Source organism: Lithohypha guttulata, assembly GCF_036872675.1.
Source record: "Lithohypha guttulata strain CCFEE 5908 chromosome Unknown scaffold_4, whole genome shotgun sequence".
Classification (NCBI taxonomy): Eukaryota; Fungi; Ascomycota; class Eurotiomycetes; order Chaetothyriales; family Trichomeriaceae; genus Lithohypha; species Lithohypha guttulata.
The window spans coordinates 1,605,494-1,624,810 of NW_027042753.1; the positions used below are offsets into that span (position 1 = coordinate 1,605,494).

General features: G+C 49.5%; 7 protein-coding genes across 7 annotated transcripts; 4 read left to right on the forward strand and 3 right to left on the reverse strand.

The window, feature by feature from the left end:
- Positions 1-121: 121 nt before the first annotated feature.
- LTR64_005742 (uncharacterized protein) lies at positions 122-839 on the forward strand (the record flags this gene model as incomplete). The annotated part of the gene is made up of 2 exons (XM_064900080.1): positions 122-509; positions 559-839. 2 exons carry the CDS (start codon positions 122-124, stop codon positions 837-839), a joined length of 669 nt encoding a protein of 222 aa, XP_064753392.1.
- Positions 840-1,322: 483 nt separating this feature from the next.
- On the forward strand, positions 1,323-3,161 carry LTR64_005743 (putative NRPS-like protein biosynthetic cluster; the record flags this gene model as incomplete). The annotated part of the gene is made up of 2 exons (XM_064900081.1): positions 1,323-2,127; positions 2,287-3,161. The coding sequence occupies 2 exons, from the start codon at positions 1,323-1,325 to the stop codon at positions 3,159-3,161; spliced, it is 1,680 nt and encodes a 559-aa protein (XP_064753393.1).
- Positions 3,162-3,564: 403 nt separating this feature from the next.
- LTR64_005744 (uncharacterized protein) lies at positions 3,565-4,917 on the reverse strand (the record flags this gene model as incomplete). The annotated part of the gene is made up of 1 exon (XM_064900082.1): positions 3,565-4,917. The coding sequence occupies one exon, from the start codon at positions 4,915-4,917 to the stop codon at positions 3,565-3,567; it is 1,353 nt and encodes a 450-aa protein (XP_064753394.1).
- Positions 4,918-5,846: 929 nt separating this feature from the next.
- Positions 5,847-9,802, forward strand: LTR64_005745 (uncharacterized protein; the record flags this gene model as incomplete). Its single annotated transcript, XM_064900083.1, has 2 exons — positions 5,847-5,864; positions 5,912-9,802. 2 exons carry the CDS (start codon positions 5,847-5,849, stop codon positions 9,800-9,802), a joined length of 3,909 nt encoding a protein of 1,302 aa, XP_064753395.1.
- A 1,516-nt stretch (positions 9,803-11,318) lies between these two features.
- LTR64_005746 (uncharacterized protein) lies at positions 11,319-14,873 on the reverse strand (the record flags this gene model as incomplete). The annotated part of the gene is made up of 1 exon (XM_064900084.1): positions 11,319-14,873. One exon carries the CDS (start codon positions 14,871-14,873, stop codon positions 11,319-11,321), a length of 3,555 nt encoding a protein of 1,184 aa, XP_064753396.1.
- A 1,237-nt stretch (positions 14,874-16,110) lies between these two features.
- On the forward strand, positions 16,111-17,584 carry ARG4 (argininosuccinate lyase; the record flags this gene model as incomplete). Its single annotated transcript, XM_064900085.1, has 2 exons — positions 16,111-17,494; positions 17,553-17,584. The coding sequence occupies 2 exons, from the start codon at positions 16,111-16,113 to the stop codon at positions 17,582-17,584; spliced, it is 1,416 nt and encodes a 471-aa protein (XP_064753397.1).
- Positions 17,585-18,253: 669 nt separating this feature from the next.
- RSM25 (mitochondrial ribosomal small subunit component) lies at positions 18,254-19,081 on the reverse strand (the record flags this gene model as incomplete). The annotated part of the gene is made up of 1 exon (XM_064900086.1): positions 18,254-19,081. One exon carries the CDS (start codon positions 19,079-19,081, stop codon positions 18,254-18,256), a length of 828 nt encoding a protein of 275 aa, XP_064753398.1.
- Between the last annotated feature and the right edge of the window lie 236 nt (positions 19,082-19,317).

Consider the following 19,317-nt stretch of genomic DNA (forward strand, 5'->3'; position numbering starts at 1 on the left):
GCAACTTTCTTATGTGCTTCCGGCTTCGGCCTGCTTCTGTCCCTGGAACTACCAACCTACCCTTTCCTCGACACGTGATTGTCAGTGACAGCCAACACCTTGCTGTCGTTCAGCGGCTACCATGGGCTTCATCGTGTTGCCAGCAAGCATACCAGATATCCGTCTAGTTTACGATGTCTATTTTGCCGCCTTCGACGGCGAGCTCGTGACCCAGATACTGTTTCCATGGGATATTCACAATGAAGACTTTCGAAAAGGTCACGCAGCACATACTCTGGATTATTGGCAGAAGGACAAACTTCAGTATACCTATAAATGTGTCGACACAGAGACTGATAAGATCGTCGGCATGAGCCTCTGGGATTACCATTGGAAAGAACGATCTGATGAGGAGCGAAAATTGCCCGCTGTCGACTGGTTGCAAGGCGAACAAAAAGATCGTGCTGAAGAGTTTATTCGCGCCTTCTGGCAGAGGAAGGAAGAACTCATTGGCGGCAAGAGACACGTTTGTGAGTGGTTCCATCACGAGCTACTTTATCCTGACTAATCAACCCACAGATTGTCACGTCGTCGCTGTTCATCCTCAATATCAACGACGAGGAATCGGCGCTCTTCTGACCCAGCCTGGAATCGACGTCGCACAGCAGCTTGAAGTCCCGCTGTATCTTGAGGCCACCGATAATGCAACCAAGCTTTACAGCAAACTCGGCTTCGAGAAGTTGAACCCTGGTGTAGTTCTCAGTCCCCAAGTAGCCGCCACTGACCAGTCTATCGAGGCTCCCATCATGGTGAAGATGCCTACCGGAGTCCACAGCTTCGAACAATGGCTACAGAACTAGATGTGATTTGCCCGTCAGTCCTGGTTCAAGTTCCGTATGCTAGGTATCAGTGAATTTAAGCCAAGGTCCGATTGTCGGATCCGTATTGTCACCAGGCCCCACGGATCGACACCCTGCAGTGGTGGCTGTCAATACGTCCTGGCACAAACTTTGACGAGCCAACCCAAACACGATCCACTTATCTAGGACTTGGTCACAATATCTCGCTAGTCATACACTGACGTCGATCTCTGCTATTTGCGTTGCATCTCGCAGCCTCACACAAGTGAAGAAAACTTGGTCTGCACACACCTGCCACATGCGTCATGGTCCATCAAGCACGTCCAACGATACAGACGCACATTCGCCAGACCAAGATCAGGTTGATGGCAACAGGCATGGACGTGCACCATAGCCATCAGTGACAACAAGTTGCTCGTTGCTCTCAAACAGCAGACAGTCACCCATTCGCAATTTCAAGTCCTTTGAACTACCCAAAGACTGATGGCTGCCATTATACCAGAAGACCATATCTTACCAGCATACGACGACCTACGTCTTTCCATCACCCACGGCCCTGCTGACAAGCCACTTCTTGATTTTAAGCTTGCTGATTTCCTCGACTTTCAGTGTCATGAGTTCGGTCTCCAGGAGTGCTTGGTGATACCGTGGACCGGTGCAAGATGGACCTACGACTTCCTGAAGCAGGAGAGCGTCATGCTCGCAAAAGCTATGGCAGCTCATGGGATTCGACCTGGTGACCGAGTCGGTATCATGGCAGGCAATTGTGAGCAGTATGTCGCGGTCTTCTTCGCGTGCATGAGAGTAGGAGCCATTCTGGTCATTCTTAACAACACTTACACCATGTCGGAAGATACCTATGCCCTCGAATTTACTGAATGCCGCATGTTCTTCACCACACCCACGATTGGTCGCCATGACAATCACCGACTGCTCAGTGCCCTGGCACAAAAGGGCAGGACCGAAGATGTGGTTATCCTTCGAGGCTTCTCAGGAGATTTCGTGCCCTACATCAGCTTGATTGAGAAAGGAGCCTCTATGGACGATCTCCTCCTCAACGATCTCAACACACGCTTTAGCAACCACGATGTGTGCAACTTACAGTTCACAAGTGGTACGACCGGCCATCCAAAAGCAGCAATGCTGACCCATCATTCCATCCTCAACAACAGTCGGTTTATTGGCGATCGTCTGAATCTCACTGACGAAGATGTACTTTGTTGTCCGCCGCCCCTCTTCCACTGCTTTGGCCTGGTCCTCGGTCTACTGGCAACAATTACCCATGGTGGTAAGATTGTCTATCCGAGCGAAACTTTCGATGCAGCAGCATGCATACAATCTATTGCGAATGAGCAGTGCACAGCAATACACGGCGTGCCAGCTATGTTCGACTCAATTTTCTCTCTACCTCGACCCTCTAATTTTGAGTCTCATCGGCTCCGAACAGGCATAATAGCAGGCGCACCTGTTCCTCGACACTTAATGGAACTGCTCGTCCACGAATTTGGCATGATTGAATTTACCTCCAGTTATGGACTAACTGAAGCTTCCCCGACCTGTTTCAATGCATATCATACCGACGGTATCCGCAAAAAGTTGACCACTGTGGGCAGCCCGATGCCATATTTGCACGCCAAGATCGTAGACCGTTTCGGTCGAGTTGTACTGATTGAAACACGTGGTGAGCTCTGCATAGCAGGATACCAACTGCAGAAAGGATACTGGAACAACCAAAGCAAGACCGACGAAGTAATGATTCGGGATGAGAACGGTGTGCTCTGGCTACACACTGGTGACGAAGCGGTGATGCACGAAGACGGTAGCGTAACAATAACAGGCCGATTCAAAGACATCATCATCCGAGGCGGAGAAAACATCTACCCTCTGGAAATCGAAGAAAGACTGGTACAGCACCCCGACATAGAGCGTGCGATTGTCGTTGGCGTCAATCACAACCGATACGGAGAAGTAGTAGCCTGTTTCCTACTACGATCTCCAATGTCAATTCAAATTGATTCGACAACGCCCGCATCCGCTGTCAGCGAAGCTATAGAGCGTGGCGAGCCCGAGGCCGCTACACAGTCGATCCTCAAAGCGTCATCCTTATCATCGCCGAGACAAAACAGCCTAGATGACGAGCAGGTCCGTGACTGGGTCCGACAGACGCTCGGAAGACATAAAGCTCCCGCGTATGTATTCTGGCTGGGTGAAGGTAACGTGCCTGCAGACGTGCCATTGACAGGAAGTGGCAAGGTGAAAAAGTATGAGATGAAGAAGCTGGCGGAGAAGGTTATTGCCAGGAGGGAAGGTGCTAAAATGTGAGAAAGTATACTCCTAGTAAAGGGAAATGTATTTATCCAGTTAGCATAATCTGTATTTAGGCGGCGCCAAAGTTTTCAGGTGTTCAGACTGTGAGTCTGGGTCGGTTTTTTTTTTTTTCTTTTTAGCTAGTCTGTATACATGATCAAGTGAGAGTTTCAGTGTTGTGCGTGGCCATTAACAAGAGATTTATTCAAGATTGTTAGAGTCAGAAACAGTGTGACATAAAAGATGCCGCTGTATCACATGTTCCAGATGACTATGCCGGCAATTAGAACAAAGCTTGAAGTGTATACGATAAGAACAATATAACACATGAGCAAAGGGAAACTCGCTTGATTCACATGAAGAATTTATTTTGCAGTGCTACAGCTCAAACACAAGTTGAAAACTCGGCAGACTGCGTTTAAAGCTGTGCTTGCACCCGCTCGCTATTCTGTGCCTCATCGACCACTCTACAAGCTTTGAGACTTCTGGCGACCCTCACACTCCTTTCAGCCATTATGCTGAAGGCACCTTCGCCAGTTGCAACATCCTCGTCGCCAATGGAACCTACACACCACAGGCCAGCACCAGGCTCCAATACACCACGTCTTAGATTTATGGCGTACTCTGCATTTGTCGTTATTGAGCTTCCGTCGAGTAGCCGCTTACTACTGAGCGAGGGCAGTAGGTTGTCCAGTGAAGCTCGTGTAAATCCTGTTGCCGCTATGACCATGTTGAAGTCATCTATAACTTGTTGATTGCTGGTCTTGTCTTGATGTCTGAGATTTACGAGGCCGGACGACGCCGTTTCTGCATTTGTTATGACTTGGTTGAACTTGATGCGATATTTCCACTTTGAGCTGTCGGGCTCCTTGATGGATTGCGCGTATTGGTTCTCGTAGATGTGGTCGAGTAGGGACGATTTGACTATTGTAGTGGTAGCTTTTGCGTTGTTGGCTTTTGCCCGGCGTAATTCTGGTGGCAAGTCCGGGTTCGCTTGGGAGAATCCATCATTGGCATCCAACGAGGATTGGGTGTATGGAAGTAAAGAAGACTGTTCGACCAGCCAGACCACCTCTCGATCCGCTCTAATGTCATAAAGGGTATTGAACAGCTCTGCTGCAGCTTGCGTTTGACCAACGATAGCAATGCGGACCATCTTCCGTTCAGGTTTAGTGAGTTCCGACAGCTGTTTCATGCACTGAGAAGAATGCACGACACCTGGTAGTAGAGCAGGCTTCGCGAGGACAGAAGGCATATAAGGCTGCTGGCTCATGCAGAAAACAACTTGCTTCGCCGTGTAAAGCTTCCTGCTTCCATTCTCAGTAAATATGCTCCAGCCATCAATCTTTCTCCGACTGGAATACACAGGCTCGACAGCCAGGACTCGAGCACCAAAATGCACATTGTCCTGGAAGTGCTTTGCACACCACTGCAAGTAGTCCTCGAAGAGGTTGCGGGGAGGTTGTATAGACCCCAGGTTTGTGTAATCAATGAGTAGCTTTCTTTGGTGAAGAAATTGTATGAACGTAAACCTTGATCTCGGGTTTTCGAGAGTGACTAGATCGCTGAGGAGGTTGTGACTAGTATGAGCGTGACCAGGCAAGTCAGGAAGTGGCTTCCATGTTGCTTTCGATCGTGGCTCTAGGAAGAGGATGCGAGTACTAGGGCTGCTTTCTCGTAAGGTAATGCCTAAAGAGATTGCTGCGGGCGTAAAGCCAATGCAGATAACATCGTGACCCTCTTGTTGAGCTTGTGGTTGCGTTTGTGCCATGCTTGACTTGTGAGCTCTTACTCTAGCCGGACTTAATAACTTCGTTGAGATCTCTATTAACCATCATGTGACCGTGGTTGCAACTGAGGATATCTTGTAGCAGTATATGCCTTGAGTGACGGCCCAGCCATGGCAGCAATGGCCACGAAAGCTGGCTGCTCATCTCGTCAGGCATTCGTCGGCTGCGAAGTGCTACTGAGGGAAAGCTATGACGATCGGTCCCATCATGGCGTGATGTTTTGGAATAAAGTTGATCAGATTGTGCAGAAATGTGGCATCTGGTGGAACCTCCGTGGTGTGTGAGGGTCCGTCACGTTCGCAATTGTCGTTTGGTATTGTAATTCAGGTTACTGTAATGACTGGCTCCTGCCTCGCATGTGCTGATCAAGTTTCGCTTAACGTGCATTGCGCGTGGAGAAGGCGCGATGCAGAATTTCATCTTATCAGATTGGCTTGCATCATCTTGCAGGATGAAACGCGACATCGGTTCCTTGGCAGGAGCTTCCTAGCTCAAGCCTCCGATCACACCTTCCCTCCCCAGCTTCCACCGCTCTTGGTTGAGCACGATTCATGTCGTACTGGTGGTCCCGCGTTTGATCGCCAATTTTTGTCTTCCGATATGATTCCGAGCCTTTGCCTGACCTCTGAGAGGGCACAGGCGGCAGCTTTTCTGTTCAAGTTCATCTGAGCCACGATCGGCTCCGGTAAGAGCCTAGGGTGAATTTCTTCATCTTAGCACTTGCTACAACCATGCCTCAGCGCAAGTGTGCTGGCGGCGATCCACGTACTGACCACCCGTAGCCGCAACGGAGTGCCTTACAGCAACAACACGCTCTCCTTAAACAATTTGTCGGTCCGTCAAATGTACTGGCCAGCAAGCAGCTGTCAATTCTCCTTTACAGCTCGCAAGCATTTACCTCGCGGTTTCGATGGACTCTGTAGGGAAGGTTCGCTGATGCTCCAGACGACTAAACCATATGACTGACGAGGACAGTTCCTTCGCTCACCAATAAGCTTTACGAAGCTATTGCTCAGTGCTGAGCCTTCTATACAGGATATCGCCCTTCTGGTGATCGGCTTCTTCGCGGCTATTGCATCCGGTGTACCATTTCCAGTGCTTGGTATACTCTTCGGTGAGCTTATCGACGATATCAATGGTGCCACCTGCACGAATACCAACAGCAATGCATCCACCTATCAGTCCAGTGTCGACAGCAAGGTTCTCACGGTTGTCTATATCGCCCTAGCAAATCTGGTCCTCATATATGTATACATTGTGTCGTGGAACCTGTTCGGTGAAAGACTGAGCCTGCGCATTCGAGAACGATACCTGCGCAGCTTGTTAAACAAAGATGTCTCTTTCTTTGACAGCAAAATGTCCCCTGGCGAGGTCTCCAATCATCTCAACGCCGATATCACTACCATTCAACAAGGCACGTCAGAGAAAGTAGGGATTGTGCTCAACGCAATCTCGTTCTTCGTCACTGCATACACAATTGCTTTCATCAAGGATGCTCCTCTCGGTGGCATGCTGGTTTCTCTGACTCCAGCCTTCCTGCTGATGGCCTTGGTTGGTGGTCATTTTGTTGGCAAGTATGTTGGAGCAATGTCAGCGAATGTCTCCACGGCCTCATCTCTCGCACTAGAATCTCTTTCGAATTTAGTGGTTGTGCATGCTTTCGGTGCAAATTCGAAGCTAGAGACAAGGTTTACAGAAGCAATCAGCGGCGCTAGAGCTGCTGGTATTCGAAAGGCAGTCGCAGCTTCCATTCAAGCTGGCTTGCTCTATTTCATTGCGTACTCCTCTAATGCGCTTGCTTATTGGCAAGGTTCACGCCAAATTGCAGCAACAGTTGCATCTGGCGGTTCTGGTATAACGGTAGGGACAATCTATACTGTCATCTTCATCCTTGTCGATGCAACAATCATTCTCAGCACCGTGGCGCCATTTCTACAAGTTTTTGGAGCTGCACAAGCTGCTTCTAGCAAACTAGAGCAGAATGTTCAACACACCACTTCTGTCAGTACCTCTGATAATGCAGAACGTATTCTCGATCACTTCCATCCCACTGTTGAACTACGGAACGTCTCTTTTGCTTACCCCTCTAGACCTGAGGTCCAGGTTTTGCGCAACGTATCGCTTGATTTTCCTGCTACCAAGCATACCGCCATTGTAGGAATGTCCGGTAGTGGCAAATCAACTATTGCAAATCTGGTCTTACGTCTCTACGATCCTACACAAGGACAGCTTTCGGTTGGTGGACACTCACTGCGTCAACTGGATCTCAAGTCTTTGCGCAGCTGTATCAGTCTCGTGCAACAAGAGCCTTGTCTCTTCGACAGATCGATCCTCGAGAATATTGCACTCGGTCTAGTCAATTCTCGCAAGTACACCGCGTTTGGGGCTATTCTGCACTCAGGTCAACTTGCTGAGGTTGCAGCCAGCATGAGAAACGGGTCCAGTCTAGGTTCTGTTGCATCAGGAAACGCTATTGCTGAGATATTTGAGCTTGTAGAGGCAGCCGCTGTAGCAGCAGATGCCGACCCTTTCATTCGCAAGCTCAAGCATGGGTACGGTACACTAGTCGGCACAAAAGGTACACTCATCAGTGGTGGACAAAAGCAAAGAATATCGTTGGCACGGGCTCTCGTCAAAGACCCCGACATTCTCGTTCTGGATGAAGCGACCGCGTCCTTGGACTCCACAAGCGAAATGCGGATTCAAGCAGCGCTGACGAAAGCTAGTCAGGGACGGACCACAATCACGATCGCTCATCGTTTGTCGACCATCAAGGACGCAGACAATATAGTTGTCATGAGCGAGGGTAATGTGGTTCAACAAGGCAAACATGTCGAGCTCATTGCACAAGAAGGTATCTATGCCGATCTTGTACACCTGCAGATGCAGCAACCAAGGGCAGAGCAAATTGGGTCTGAAGTGGACTCAATCGATTCCTCGTTTTCGTCGGAAGGCAAAAATGAAGATGAGAAACACACAAACTCTCTAGCAACGGAAATGGATCCAGCTGCTGAAGTTGCAGAGTCTTCCGACCATACTGAAGATCCGGATATCGATCGGCAGAGGTCCACTGTATACATCCTAAGAACTCTGGCACCTCTTTTCCGACGAGCTCTACTCGTCATACTGATCGCGTTTGGTGCTGTGATTGTCGTTGGTGGCACCTATTCAGCTTCAGCTACGATCTTTGGCCACACCATTGGTGCTCTCAGCCCATGCAGATCTGCATCGAGCATCACGTCGGCTGGAGCGTTCTTCGCACTTATGTTCTTCGTCTTGGCTGTTGTTGAGTTCTTTGCCAATGTCGTGAGCTGGTCGGGTTTTGGCTTTTTAGCTGAGAAAGTTCTGCATCAGGTAAGAATTCTGTCCTTTCGTTCTCTGATGGAGCAGGATCTACATTGGCACGAGTCGGCCAACCGAACACCCAGCTCACTACTGGCACTGATTACCTCAGATGGTAATGCGGTTGGCAGCCTCACTGGTTCAACCATTGCCACCATCATATCGATTATGGTCAATTTGGTTGCTGCGATCGTTCTTACACACGTCCTTGCTTGGAAAATTGCTTTGGTCTGTCTTGCAACTGTACCACTTATCCTTGGTGCCGGATCTATGCAGTTGATTGTCCTAACCAGATTCGCTGCTAAACACAAAGCAGCTTTCACGCGATCTGTAGGTATTGCTGTCGAGGGCCTCGACTCAATCAGAACAGTATCAGCTTATTCGCTTGAGGAAGAAGTCCTCCAAACCTATCGTCGGTCGTTGAAGAAGCCGACAAAGGAAGTCACAGCAAGGAGTTTATACGCTAATATGTGGTTGGCGCTTGCCTACGGACTGCCAACATTTATATATGCCTTAGCCTACTGGTGGGGCACGAAGCTGATCATCGCTGGAGAATACTCTCAAGTACAATTCTTTATCGTTCTTATCGCGTTGCTTGTCAGTGCACAACTCTGGGGTCAGCTCTTCACAATCGCACCTGATGTCACAAGAGCCTTTGCAGCTGTCAAGAGAGTAGTCAACCTGATCTCCCTCACTCAGAACAGTATCGAAGAGCCGAGTACTGTCGACGAAGAAAAAGCTTCGATTCCAAACAACGAGTCTACTGTCCAGAAGTCTGGCGGTGCTCACATCTCTTTCTCCCGTGTGAACTTCTCCTACCCGGCACGTCCCGATATACAGGTTTTGAGAGACTTTAATCTCACCATTAAACCAGGCCAGTTCGCTGCACTAGTCGGTCCATCTGGGGCTGGCAAGTCTACAGTGGTTGCACTCCTTGAACGTATGTACAAGCCAGACTCTGGCACAATCTGCCTCGATAATATGGATATCGGTCCTGCCCCAGTATCGTTTCGCGACAGTATTGCCTTTGTCCCCCAAGACAGTGTCATGTTCGAAGGCTCGATTCGATTCAACGTCTCCTTGGGAGCACGCTCAGATCAAACAGTCAGTGATGCAGTAATTCAAGATGCATGCAAGATTGCGAACATCCACGAGACTATCGTCAATCTTCCTGACGGATACGAAACACAATGTGGTACCTCTGGCACTCAACTCAGTGGTGGCCAGAAACAAAGGCTAGCTATTGCACGTGCTCTCGTTCGTCGACCACGCCTCTTGCTATTAGACGAATCAACGAGTGCGCTCGATGCGGAGAGTGAGCAGAGTTTCAAGGACGGACTCAGAGAAGCACGACAGAAGACAGGCATGACTATAGTTGCAATCGCACATCGTCTTAATACCATTCTTAGTGCTGATATCATCTTCGTGATAGAGGAAGGAAGAGTTGCGGATCGTGGAACGCATGAGGAGCTGATGGCAAGATCGGAATCCTACAGGGTCAATGCAAAACATCAAGGCTTCTGAACATGATCTTGCATATCACCAATGTTTTTGCTCGTCGAACCAGACTGGACCTAGTCTACAGACCAAAGCTATACAGCACTTTTCCAGCCTCAGCCGTCTCTTGCCTTCGCCATTGTTCGTTGGCTTAGCGATCACCTTGTACTCAGGCATGAACATCCTTTGTGTCCCAAGGTGTCTCGGAACCTGTACAAATGCTGTCTCATTGATTGTCTTTGTTGTCTCTCATTTTACATTATCCTCACCAAGAAACTTACAAGGAACAATGCAGGAAAGAGCTTGGCACATCTCCCATGTAAAAAGCGGTTGTGCCACGTTACAGCCTACTATCGAGTCATTCCAGATCAGATCAGTCAGAATCAGGATCAGAAACCGCGAGATGAAAAACGAACAATCCGAAACACCACTGTCAGATGCTCTAAGAGCAATGATACCCAGAGAATTTGAGCAGTTGGAAAAATCGAAAGATCGTACGAGGCAGTCTCGTGCTCAAGAACCATCGGTGGATGTCCATGCTTCTACCGAAATATCGTCATCAACTAGGGAAATCACAGTATCGACCAAGGAGATCAATACATCCCCACCGTCGTCGCCAACCACCAGCATATACGCAAGCTCCAATCAACGGTTCTACGACTGTCTTCATCCAAGCACAAAGTCATGGGCGGACCTCTACGAAGAAGAGGAAGAGGACGACAACGATCAACATGGTGACTCGTCGGCATCTACACTATCAGATTTAACAGAATCAATACCTTCTGCACCTGAGCCTTTTGAAGCCCATCAGCATTCAGCCAAGTGCTCACCTGCAAATTGTCTTACCGTGGAGGGCGTTCGAGATCTCGCATGGAATTGCAACTTTTCATGGCACGGACACAAGCACAAGCGAGTTCATCAGCTTCGTGGAGAGTGGGTCGAGTGGCCACTATCTCGGAGTCAGAACACTTATCGACGGCCAGGTCCTAGCCCATTGAGGCAAGAGGTGCTTCACGATGAAGAGACAGACGTGGATACATTCTGAGGAGTCTGACGCGGAACGTGGCGAGGAGTAGAAGCATTGCATTCTGGCATTTAATACAGAAAACAAAAAGATTTGACTAAAGTAATTTTTCATTCGGCAGAAGATGAGTTCGTACCTCTACCGCATAGATCTAGTAGTCGACGCTCTTAGCTAAATGTGATGACAATGATGTTGACCCACAAGTAGCCATGGAGAGACTCTAGACCTGCCGCGGTGTCCTTCCAAACCTACCTCCTGCCAAGGTTTTTCTCTTTTCTAAAGTAGCTCGTCAACGTTGTTGTTGAACTTTTGGTCAGTAGTATGACTGATATTCCTTTCGACAACACTGTCCGCGATCACGACCAGCTCCTCCTATACCAATCACCATCTTTCTCTCCTCATCCCGAATCGCCATCCCAGTTCCGTCATCAGCCACTCGTACCTTGCCTTTGGCGGCATTACCGTGGACTAATGCTTGTGTCAAGTACCGTTCTTCCTCATCTCCTCCTCTTCAAAGCATCAAGACCCCTTAGCATGCTGGATACTCCTAAAGTACGCCTTCGCCGGAGACGACTGGAGAACGCATTTCGCCACATTCAAGAAATGACCGCTAGGCAGCTGCACCTCCGTCTTCTTGATCTCGAGTATCTTGGTCTTAAACTTGACCCTCGCGCCTTCACTCATCGGCCGCGCTAGCTCGTTGACTTTGAGCTTCTTCTCCTTCGCATCTGTCTCACATTCTTCTTGCTCTTTCTTTGCGAGGACCTTGATGTCCTTCGCATGTTGCTTCAACGAAGGAGCAACGGATGGATTGGCTTCGATCTGGTCGCAGTATCGCATCAAGTGCATGAGGATGTGGCAGTGGTGGATGAGTGTACCGTACGAATCCAGTAGGTTTTTCGCCTCCACAAAGTTTGAGTCGTCTCCGGGTTTTCGTTTGGATGCACTAGTTGGGGTTGGCTGGGTTGCTGTCGGTGTTGAGGCCGTGTCAGGCTTGTGATCTGCAGTGCGAGCCTTAGAACTTGGCGTGGTTGGACCAGCTGCTGGGTTCTCCTTGGGTTTAGATGTCGAACTCTGTGCAGGAACACGACCAGGTACGCGAGCTGGAGTTCGAGGTGTAGGGGACGCTGAAGCTTGAGCTCGACCTTGATCAGGTTGAGGATCAATGTATGTGCTTATATCACGCACGGCATCCCATCCCGCAGCCGCCGCCGCCGCCGCAGCTGCATCTGCCGCTCTTTGACTCACAGCATGCAATTCCTTGACCTTGTGCTTCTGCAGTCTGTCTGCGGGCTCTTCTGGAAAATAAGTCTTTGCCATTTCTTGAGCTTGCTCCAAAGAATATCTTGGCGGCGTTGACATGAATTGTCGTACCTGGTCGTCTTTGAATCTGGCATCGTTGTTAAGTTCCTGGTTAGTCACGACGTCTTGCTGCTCCTTTTCAATTTCTCCAAGCTTTTCTTCAATCACATCCGTTTGAAACTTTCGTAGTTCGCTGTCTGCATCAGGCAGACGAAGTGACAGAAGATCCTTCAGCATATCCTTGCAAACTCCGATGTCTATGGCAAGCCGGTCATAATCTTCCCGACGCTCTGCCGCTGCTTGCATCGCAGGAGTTTCATCCACTGCGGCCGGCACGTCTTCATCGCTTACGAGCAGATGTGAATCGCCTGACTCGGGTACAGGTGTAGCTTGAATGACAGCTGGATGTGGGCTGGGAAGGGTAGCTGGATTTTGATACGGAGATTGTGCTTGGGGCAGAGGCAATACACCATTTCCAGGACTCTGGTAACCTGCAGCAGGTGAGGGCTCTATGATGACCTGGAGAGCCGGTGCGGCTGGTGCAGCCGGTGGCACATCAACGTTCACGGCTGATATTCCTGAAGGGTAGGGCGTGCTGAAATTTGTGGAGAGTGTTGATGTGACAGGACCTTGTTGTGGCGTAGGAGTAGCATGGCCTTGCGTGTTCCCACTTGCGCCAGAACCGTTTCCTTGCGTGTCTACTCCTTTCGCGTCTTCTGTACTCCGTGGGTTGATATTATCGACGTGCTGGGACGACATTGATGAGACTGGCTGATCCACCATGTCCACGTCGTCGTTTTCTACATCGTCGACGTCCATGGTGTGATCGTCTTGCTGTTCCTCATTATCTCTGTAGCCGTTATCAGTCTCGGCCATCGCGGTGTCGGCCACATATGCATCAAATGCCTCTTGAATTTCAGGTTGGACGACAGGAGTATGTGACGTTGAGTTTGAGGCAATGTCAGAGGACGAGGTGCTTGGTGACTGTGGCGTCTCGTCGTCGACATCCCTCTCTTCAAGGGGGGCGGTCTTGAAATCGGAGACTGACTCCTGGTATTTACCTTTCGAGAGCTCGACGTTGGGAAGCGTCGATTCTCCTGGAACCGAAACTTGATTGAAGTCCTTCCATGGAGAGAATGATGGAGGATGGTTGGTAGGCGGAGCAGCATCGGAAGAGTTCGAAATGTCAATGACACTGTCTGGCTGGACAGGAGGTACTTCTGCTGCGAACGTCGATGTTGTGGAGTAAACTGTAATTGAAGGAGTCATGGATCCAGGTGTATCAGCAACTTCCTCATGAGTTGCTTTATTACATTCATCTGGTTGCCCCTGATTTGCCTCGCTGGAGTAATTGTCAGTCGAGACTGATGTGAGTATCGTCGATTGTGCTTCAGGCATCATGTTTGCCGGCGAAGTTTGCGGGATAACGAGCCCATCAGCGTCTTGCTGTGCGCTAGAGGGCAGTGATGTAGGGAGAGCCTCGAGTGTGACGGCATTTCCTTCAGCATTGTCCTGCGGCGCTTCCTGCTCTAGAGGAATTGCCCACGTAACTCTAGGCTTCTTCGCCGTGATAGCAGATTGATGGTCGAGGTTAGAATCAGCCAGGCCTAATGCGTGTTTTGGTTGAAAATCGACCACCGAGCTCTCCTCCCGGTCCTCAGACACAGCTTTTGGCTGTCGTGAGGCTGGTTCGTAGCCGACAAGTGAATCTTGTGTTTGAGGAATTACCGTGCTAGCTTCGTTGTCCTCGTTCTCGAGTGGTATTCTGGCAATAGAGGCAGCGATTGTGTCAAAATTTGTGCTGTGGAAGCCTTCGCGATCAGCCGACAAGCTGCGGCTCGTGGCTATACTGACTCTCTTGTCGCTACCTGAAGGTAGCAAAGCATTGTGAGCAGGGACTTTGTTGCTATCAGGTGATTTTGAGTCTTCGGACTGTTCCTCGATTGTATGCTCAAGACTCGCAGCAACTGGCTCACGTTCTGTCGTCTTGGCATTCACAGCATCCAGCGAAGCAGTCTCTTCGTCTTGAGTCCTATCATCAGTGATTTTGACATCTTGCACGAGTGTAGCCGACACAATGTCTTTCTGGACTGTGGTCGCATCAGACTCCCAAGCATTCGATTGACAGTCCTCGTTTGGTGGAGGAGGAGTTTGACTAGATAATGGTTGGAGGAAGTTTGAGGATGGTTGAGGAGTGTCAGAGGACGACGGAGCGAGGTTAAAGGATAGCTGAGCGACTAGTTCTGAGACTGTCGCTGCCACTCTCTGATCGATCTCGGATTTCTCTTTAGCCGAGTTCAGAGAAGATTGACTTTTTCGTGATCGTCCTTCAGCTATCTCTTTTTCGAGGGCCTGGATCCGCCTCTCAAGCACATGCGCACGGCGAAAGCTATTTGGCTTCCAGTGATGGGTATTGTAGTGCTCAATCATTGAGACGACCATCTTTTGTAGCGGCTTGAATTGCTTTCGAAGCCGACGAGCTTCCTTGGCAGCAGCTCTCACCTTTCGCTGCTCTTTCCTGGTGCGAGCTGAGTTGACAATAAGTTTTCCGACCAGTCGATCGACGATACGCTGTGAATGGGTCTCGGCCTTCCTCGAGACACAGACCTCGTTCTTGAGTTGCTGTATCTCAGGTGAAGCAAGGACCTTCTCCTGAAGATCGGCGAGCCGTGGTCGGACGAGAATGGTTGTGAAGAGGATACAGAGGAATGGGAAGGTACCAAAGGAGATTGCTAGCGTTAGCATGCAGAGGGACTCCATTGAGATCGCCATCTTGCAGTTAAAGGAATGTCTAGCAAAGACAGCGAGGGTTTATCAATTCCTCGAACAAGGCAACAGTGCGCAGAAACGATTGTGGAAGGAAGGGTACTATCGAGTCTCTTGAACTTGGTAGTTTGTGGAATTGTAAAAAGTCTGCGAGGCAGAAAGAGTTGACGGGTTTAAGCGTTGAACGGAAGTGACAGGATCACATGGTTTTTGCGCTAGCAAATGCAAGCAACATAAGTGAAGTGTTTGCTTGTCACGAAGACAAGTGACGTTGGAAGAGGATAATTCTCTGTCACTTACTTAGTGCTAGAACAACACCCACCTTACCTCGCTGATTGAACGTTGCCAGCATGCACCAGAGTGCTGCTGATCATGATGGGTTCTCGACAAAGTTCATATCTAGTCAAACGCTCAACATGAGGCTCCTGCTGTCTGCCTGCCTAGTTCTCCTTTACAGAGTTAGGATGCTGAGCATGCCTTGCAAGACACACCTATATTTATTTATACCCGCTTGTAGGGGCCGCGCCTCTCAGATCTCTGATCGAGACATCTTGTGAGCTGTCATGGTGGCAGAAATCGAAGTGCTCAGAATGGCTCCCGTATAGTTGCGTGCATTGCTGTGCCTCCTGCAGCACAAACACCGAAGTTTTTTCGTTTGCACAAACACGGCTTGCATAGTGAGCGCAGGAGTGAAAGTAGTGACAACACAGGCTGTAAAATCAAACGGGAGCCATGTCTGATGTGGGTTTGAAGCGAGACAGTGTCCGATATGAGGTTGAAGGAAGAGCTCTTGTTGTTAGCGCGACACGTCAAAGACGCGTAAATTCGAATTGGGATAAGGTCCGGATATCGTACCCGATGATGTCTCACCTCCAGCTGTACATCTAGCTCGAGAAACCTAACGTTGGCAGTAGATCTTGGGTGATATGTTTCGTGCTTGGCTCTCGTTCGCAATGAGGTCCATTAAGTTGCTGCAGGTTTTTGCAGGCTGTATTTCGAGGGAAGCACGTCGATACAAAACCGTGCTTACGTAAACGCAAAGCTTCTTATCGATATCCAGTCGACATGGTTCTTCAATTCCGCAATTAATCGTCTTTTTTTCCTAGCTGGATAAAACGTTGATCATGTCGAATTGAGCGCAACATATGCAGTATTTACGACGTGTAAGAGAGTAGAAAATAACCCGAGCTATAGCATACCTCTTCCCGCTCAAACAGTTTCGATTATTCTTCGAAGTGCAATCATGGCTACCTCTAAGCCTCAGGAGAATATGCTTTGGGGAGGGCGATTCACTGGCGGATTGGATCCGCTGATGGTGACTTACAACGAGTCTATTCATTTCGACCGCACGATATATGCACAGGATATCAAGGGTAGCATTGCCTACGCTAGAGCCAACTCGAAGATCGGCATTCTTACAGCTGACGAATTCGCTGCCATTGAGAAAGGCTTCCAGCAGGTTCTGAAGGAATGGGAATCCAACACGTTTGAAATCAAACCTGGAGTCGACGAGGACATTCACACAGCAAACGAGAGACGGCTGGGTGAGATCATAGGCACTGGCGTAGCAGGAAAGCTACACACTGGCCGTTCGAGGAACGATCAAGTTGCGACCGGCATGCGACTGTGGCTCCGAGACCAGCTCCGACTGCTCGACGAACATCTCACAGCTCTGCTTCGGACACTAAGTGCACGAGCCAAAGCCGAGATTAGTGCCCTGATGCCAGGATACACTCACCTCCAGCGTGCTCAACCCATTCGTTGGTCACACTGGCTACTCAGCTACGGGACTGCTTTCGCGAACGACCTCGAGCGCTTACGACAGCTGATACCACGCGTGAACAAGTCACCTCTCGGTGCTGGTGCATTGGTAGGCAACCCCTTCGGCATCGACCGAGCCGCAATCGCGAAGGAGCTGGGCTTCGACGGTCTTATCAACAACTCGATGGCCGCAGTAGCAGATCGAGACTTTGTGGTAGAGACACTACAATGGGCCAGCATGCTCATGACGCATATTTCAAGATGGGCAGAAGATCTTATCATCTACAGCACAGCAGAATTTGGCTTCGTTCGTCTAGCAGATGCGTACAGCACAGGCTCAAGTCTCATGCCGCAGAAGAAAAATCCAGACTCTCTTGAACTACTCCGTGGGAAATCCGGTCGAGTTTTCGGCACCATGTGTGGTCTTATGATGAGTGTCAAAGGACTACCAAGTACATACAACAAGGACTTACAGGAATCATGGGAGACAATGCTCGACGGCGTTAAGACTACCTCTGACTCAATACAAATAGCAACAGGCGTGTTGTCAACACTTACGATCGTCCCAGAAAAGATGCGCTCCGCACTATCACCTGACATGCTTGCGACAGACCTGGCAGATTACCTTGTCCGCAAAGGAGTGCCTTTCCGAGAAACTCACCATATCTCTGGTCGGGTCGTGGCTTTGGCTGAGAGCGAAGGAGTGCCGATGGACAAGCTGTCATTGCAGCAGTTGCAGGAAGTTGACGCCAGGTTTGGCAAGGATGTGATGCAGTGTTTCTCCTACGAAGAGTCGATCAACAAGCGCACTGTGATCGGTGGAACGAGTGAGCAGTCGGTTTTGCAGCAAATTCAGATTCTGGAAAGTATGTTGCAGTAGTTGTTGTGCATGATGTCGGATACGATCGTAAAAGTAGACTACAGACAGGAATGTTAAAAAGCAACAATTCGCGTAAACGTCAAGAAGTATGCCTCAATGTCTTTACATGAGCTCACGTGGTTGTTCGAATTACAATTTTGTAGTGGCCGCAGACCTCTTCCTGGTTATCTACGTACATGGGCGCTCGCTTCGCTCCTCACTCCTCAGTCAGTAGTACAGAATTACCAGCCTGCAAGCCTGAGTGTATATCTTCGTGAATACATGGCTTTCTCCCCCCTGTCCGTTTCTCTTCTTCGATCTCTGCCATTGGTCTTCGACATCTCGGCTGAATTGCATCAATTTCAATCCACCGTAGCGATTAATTTAAGAAGATGTCACAGCAAGTACACGAATCCCACTGATCACACTGTGAAGACGAGAAATGTGCTGCCCCCTTACGAGTCACTCTCCTGGCCTTTGCTTAGCTTGCTCACGTCTCGAAGATTCTGTATGAGTTGCTGGAAATTGACCTCTTCCTGAAGTTGGTCGGACTCCGAGCTGCTAGTCTCAGCGATGGGACCGAATTCATCCAAGCGCCTTCGCAATCCAGCACGTAGAGAAGGGACGTCCCGCTTTTGTCAATGGACAGGTTGTTCACTACGCTGGAGGTATTTCTGGGGTGCTATATCATCCCAAGTCAAGGATTCAGTATGAAAAAGGCCCAAGTAGGACTGCATGCCTGACGGTCGATCATATGCCACACTATCTATATTTCGCCTCGGTTGACCCGTGCTGAAAGCTGCTGCTGGGTGCCGAACGGACCTCTGGTCGATCCTGGATTGCCCGCACCAAGTATTTGTTGTTCAGGAGCAGGAGCTAATTCACCACTAAAAGCAGCACTCCTTTGAATCTGTTCACTGACCTGTCCCCTCGCCCACGCCTCCCAGTCGTTGTAGTGCTTGTTCTCAATCTGCATGCTCCATTGTAACACACCTTTCTCGGGCGTGGCCCCCATGTGCAGCATTTCTTCTTTTGCAATGCGCAATCTGGTAGCTTCTTGCCTCCTCAGGGAGTAGAATTCCCGTCGGGCGATATCGTAGGCTTGCTCAGTGGTAATGTCGGGTACGGTATGTAGCAGATGTAACTGCCGCTGTACCACGGACTCGCCGGACAGAGGTAGTAGAGGTTGTTCTAAGCCCTTCCCATAGTCCGAGTCCTTGTGTTGGTTGCCAGTGGTTTCTACCACAATTCGTGGTCGAGCAAGCTCCCAAGGGTGATCTTGAAAAAACTGCTTCCGTAGCTTGTCTTCTTCATATCTTATCTTGACGGGTGCGAACAGGCGCGATGACTTTCCGGATTTTGTTTTCCTCTTCGGCGCAGGTATCGCAACTTGCTCCGTTCTCCCATTAGGTAGAGATTTTGTCCTTACTTGAACTTCCGAGTGTTGTTGTGGTTGATTTCTGGTCAAAATTTGTGCTGGAGGTACCTCATTCATCACATCGAGCCAGACAGGTGCTACCTTGAGTCGCTGGGACTGAAGTTCAGCGAGAGCACGCTTTCGTACTTGAAGCGCTGTAAGGTTGATCTTGCCCATCGTTGCAATAGCTGTTCGAGAAGAGTGCGAGGTCTATAGATGCCAGGACTAGGCTAGACCCAAAAAGTGGTCAGTCGCGATAGCCTTCGTGTGTATGACCTGTTTTACGATGATACCGATGAACGATACAACAATATCGAGGAAGGTGCAGCTGCGGCACATTTACACTAGTCCGAAATAGGACGCGTGCTTTCTTTCCGAATCTCAGACACTGGCAGTCCAGCTGTATAATAAGT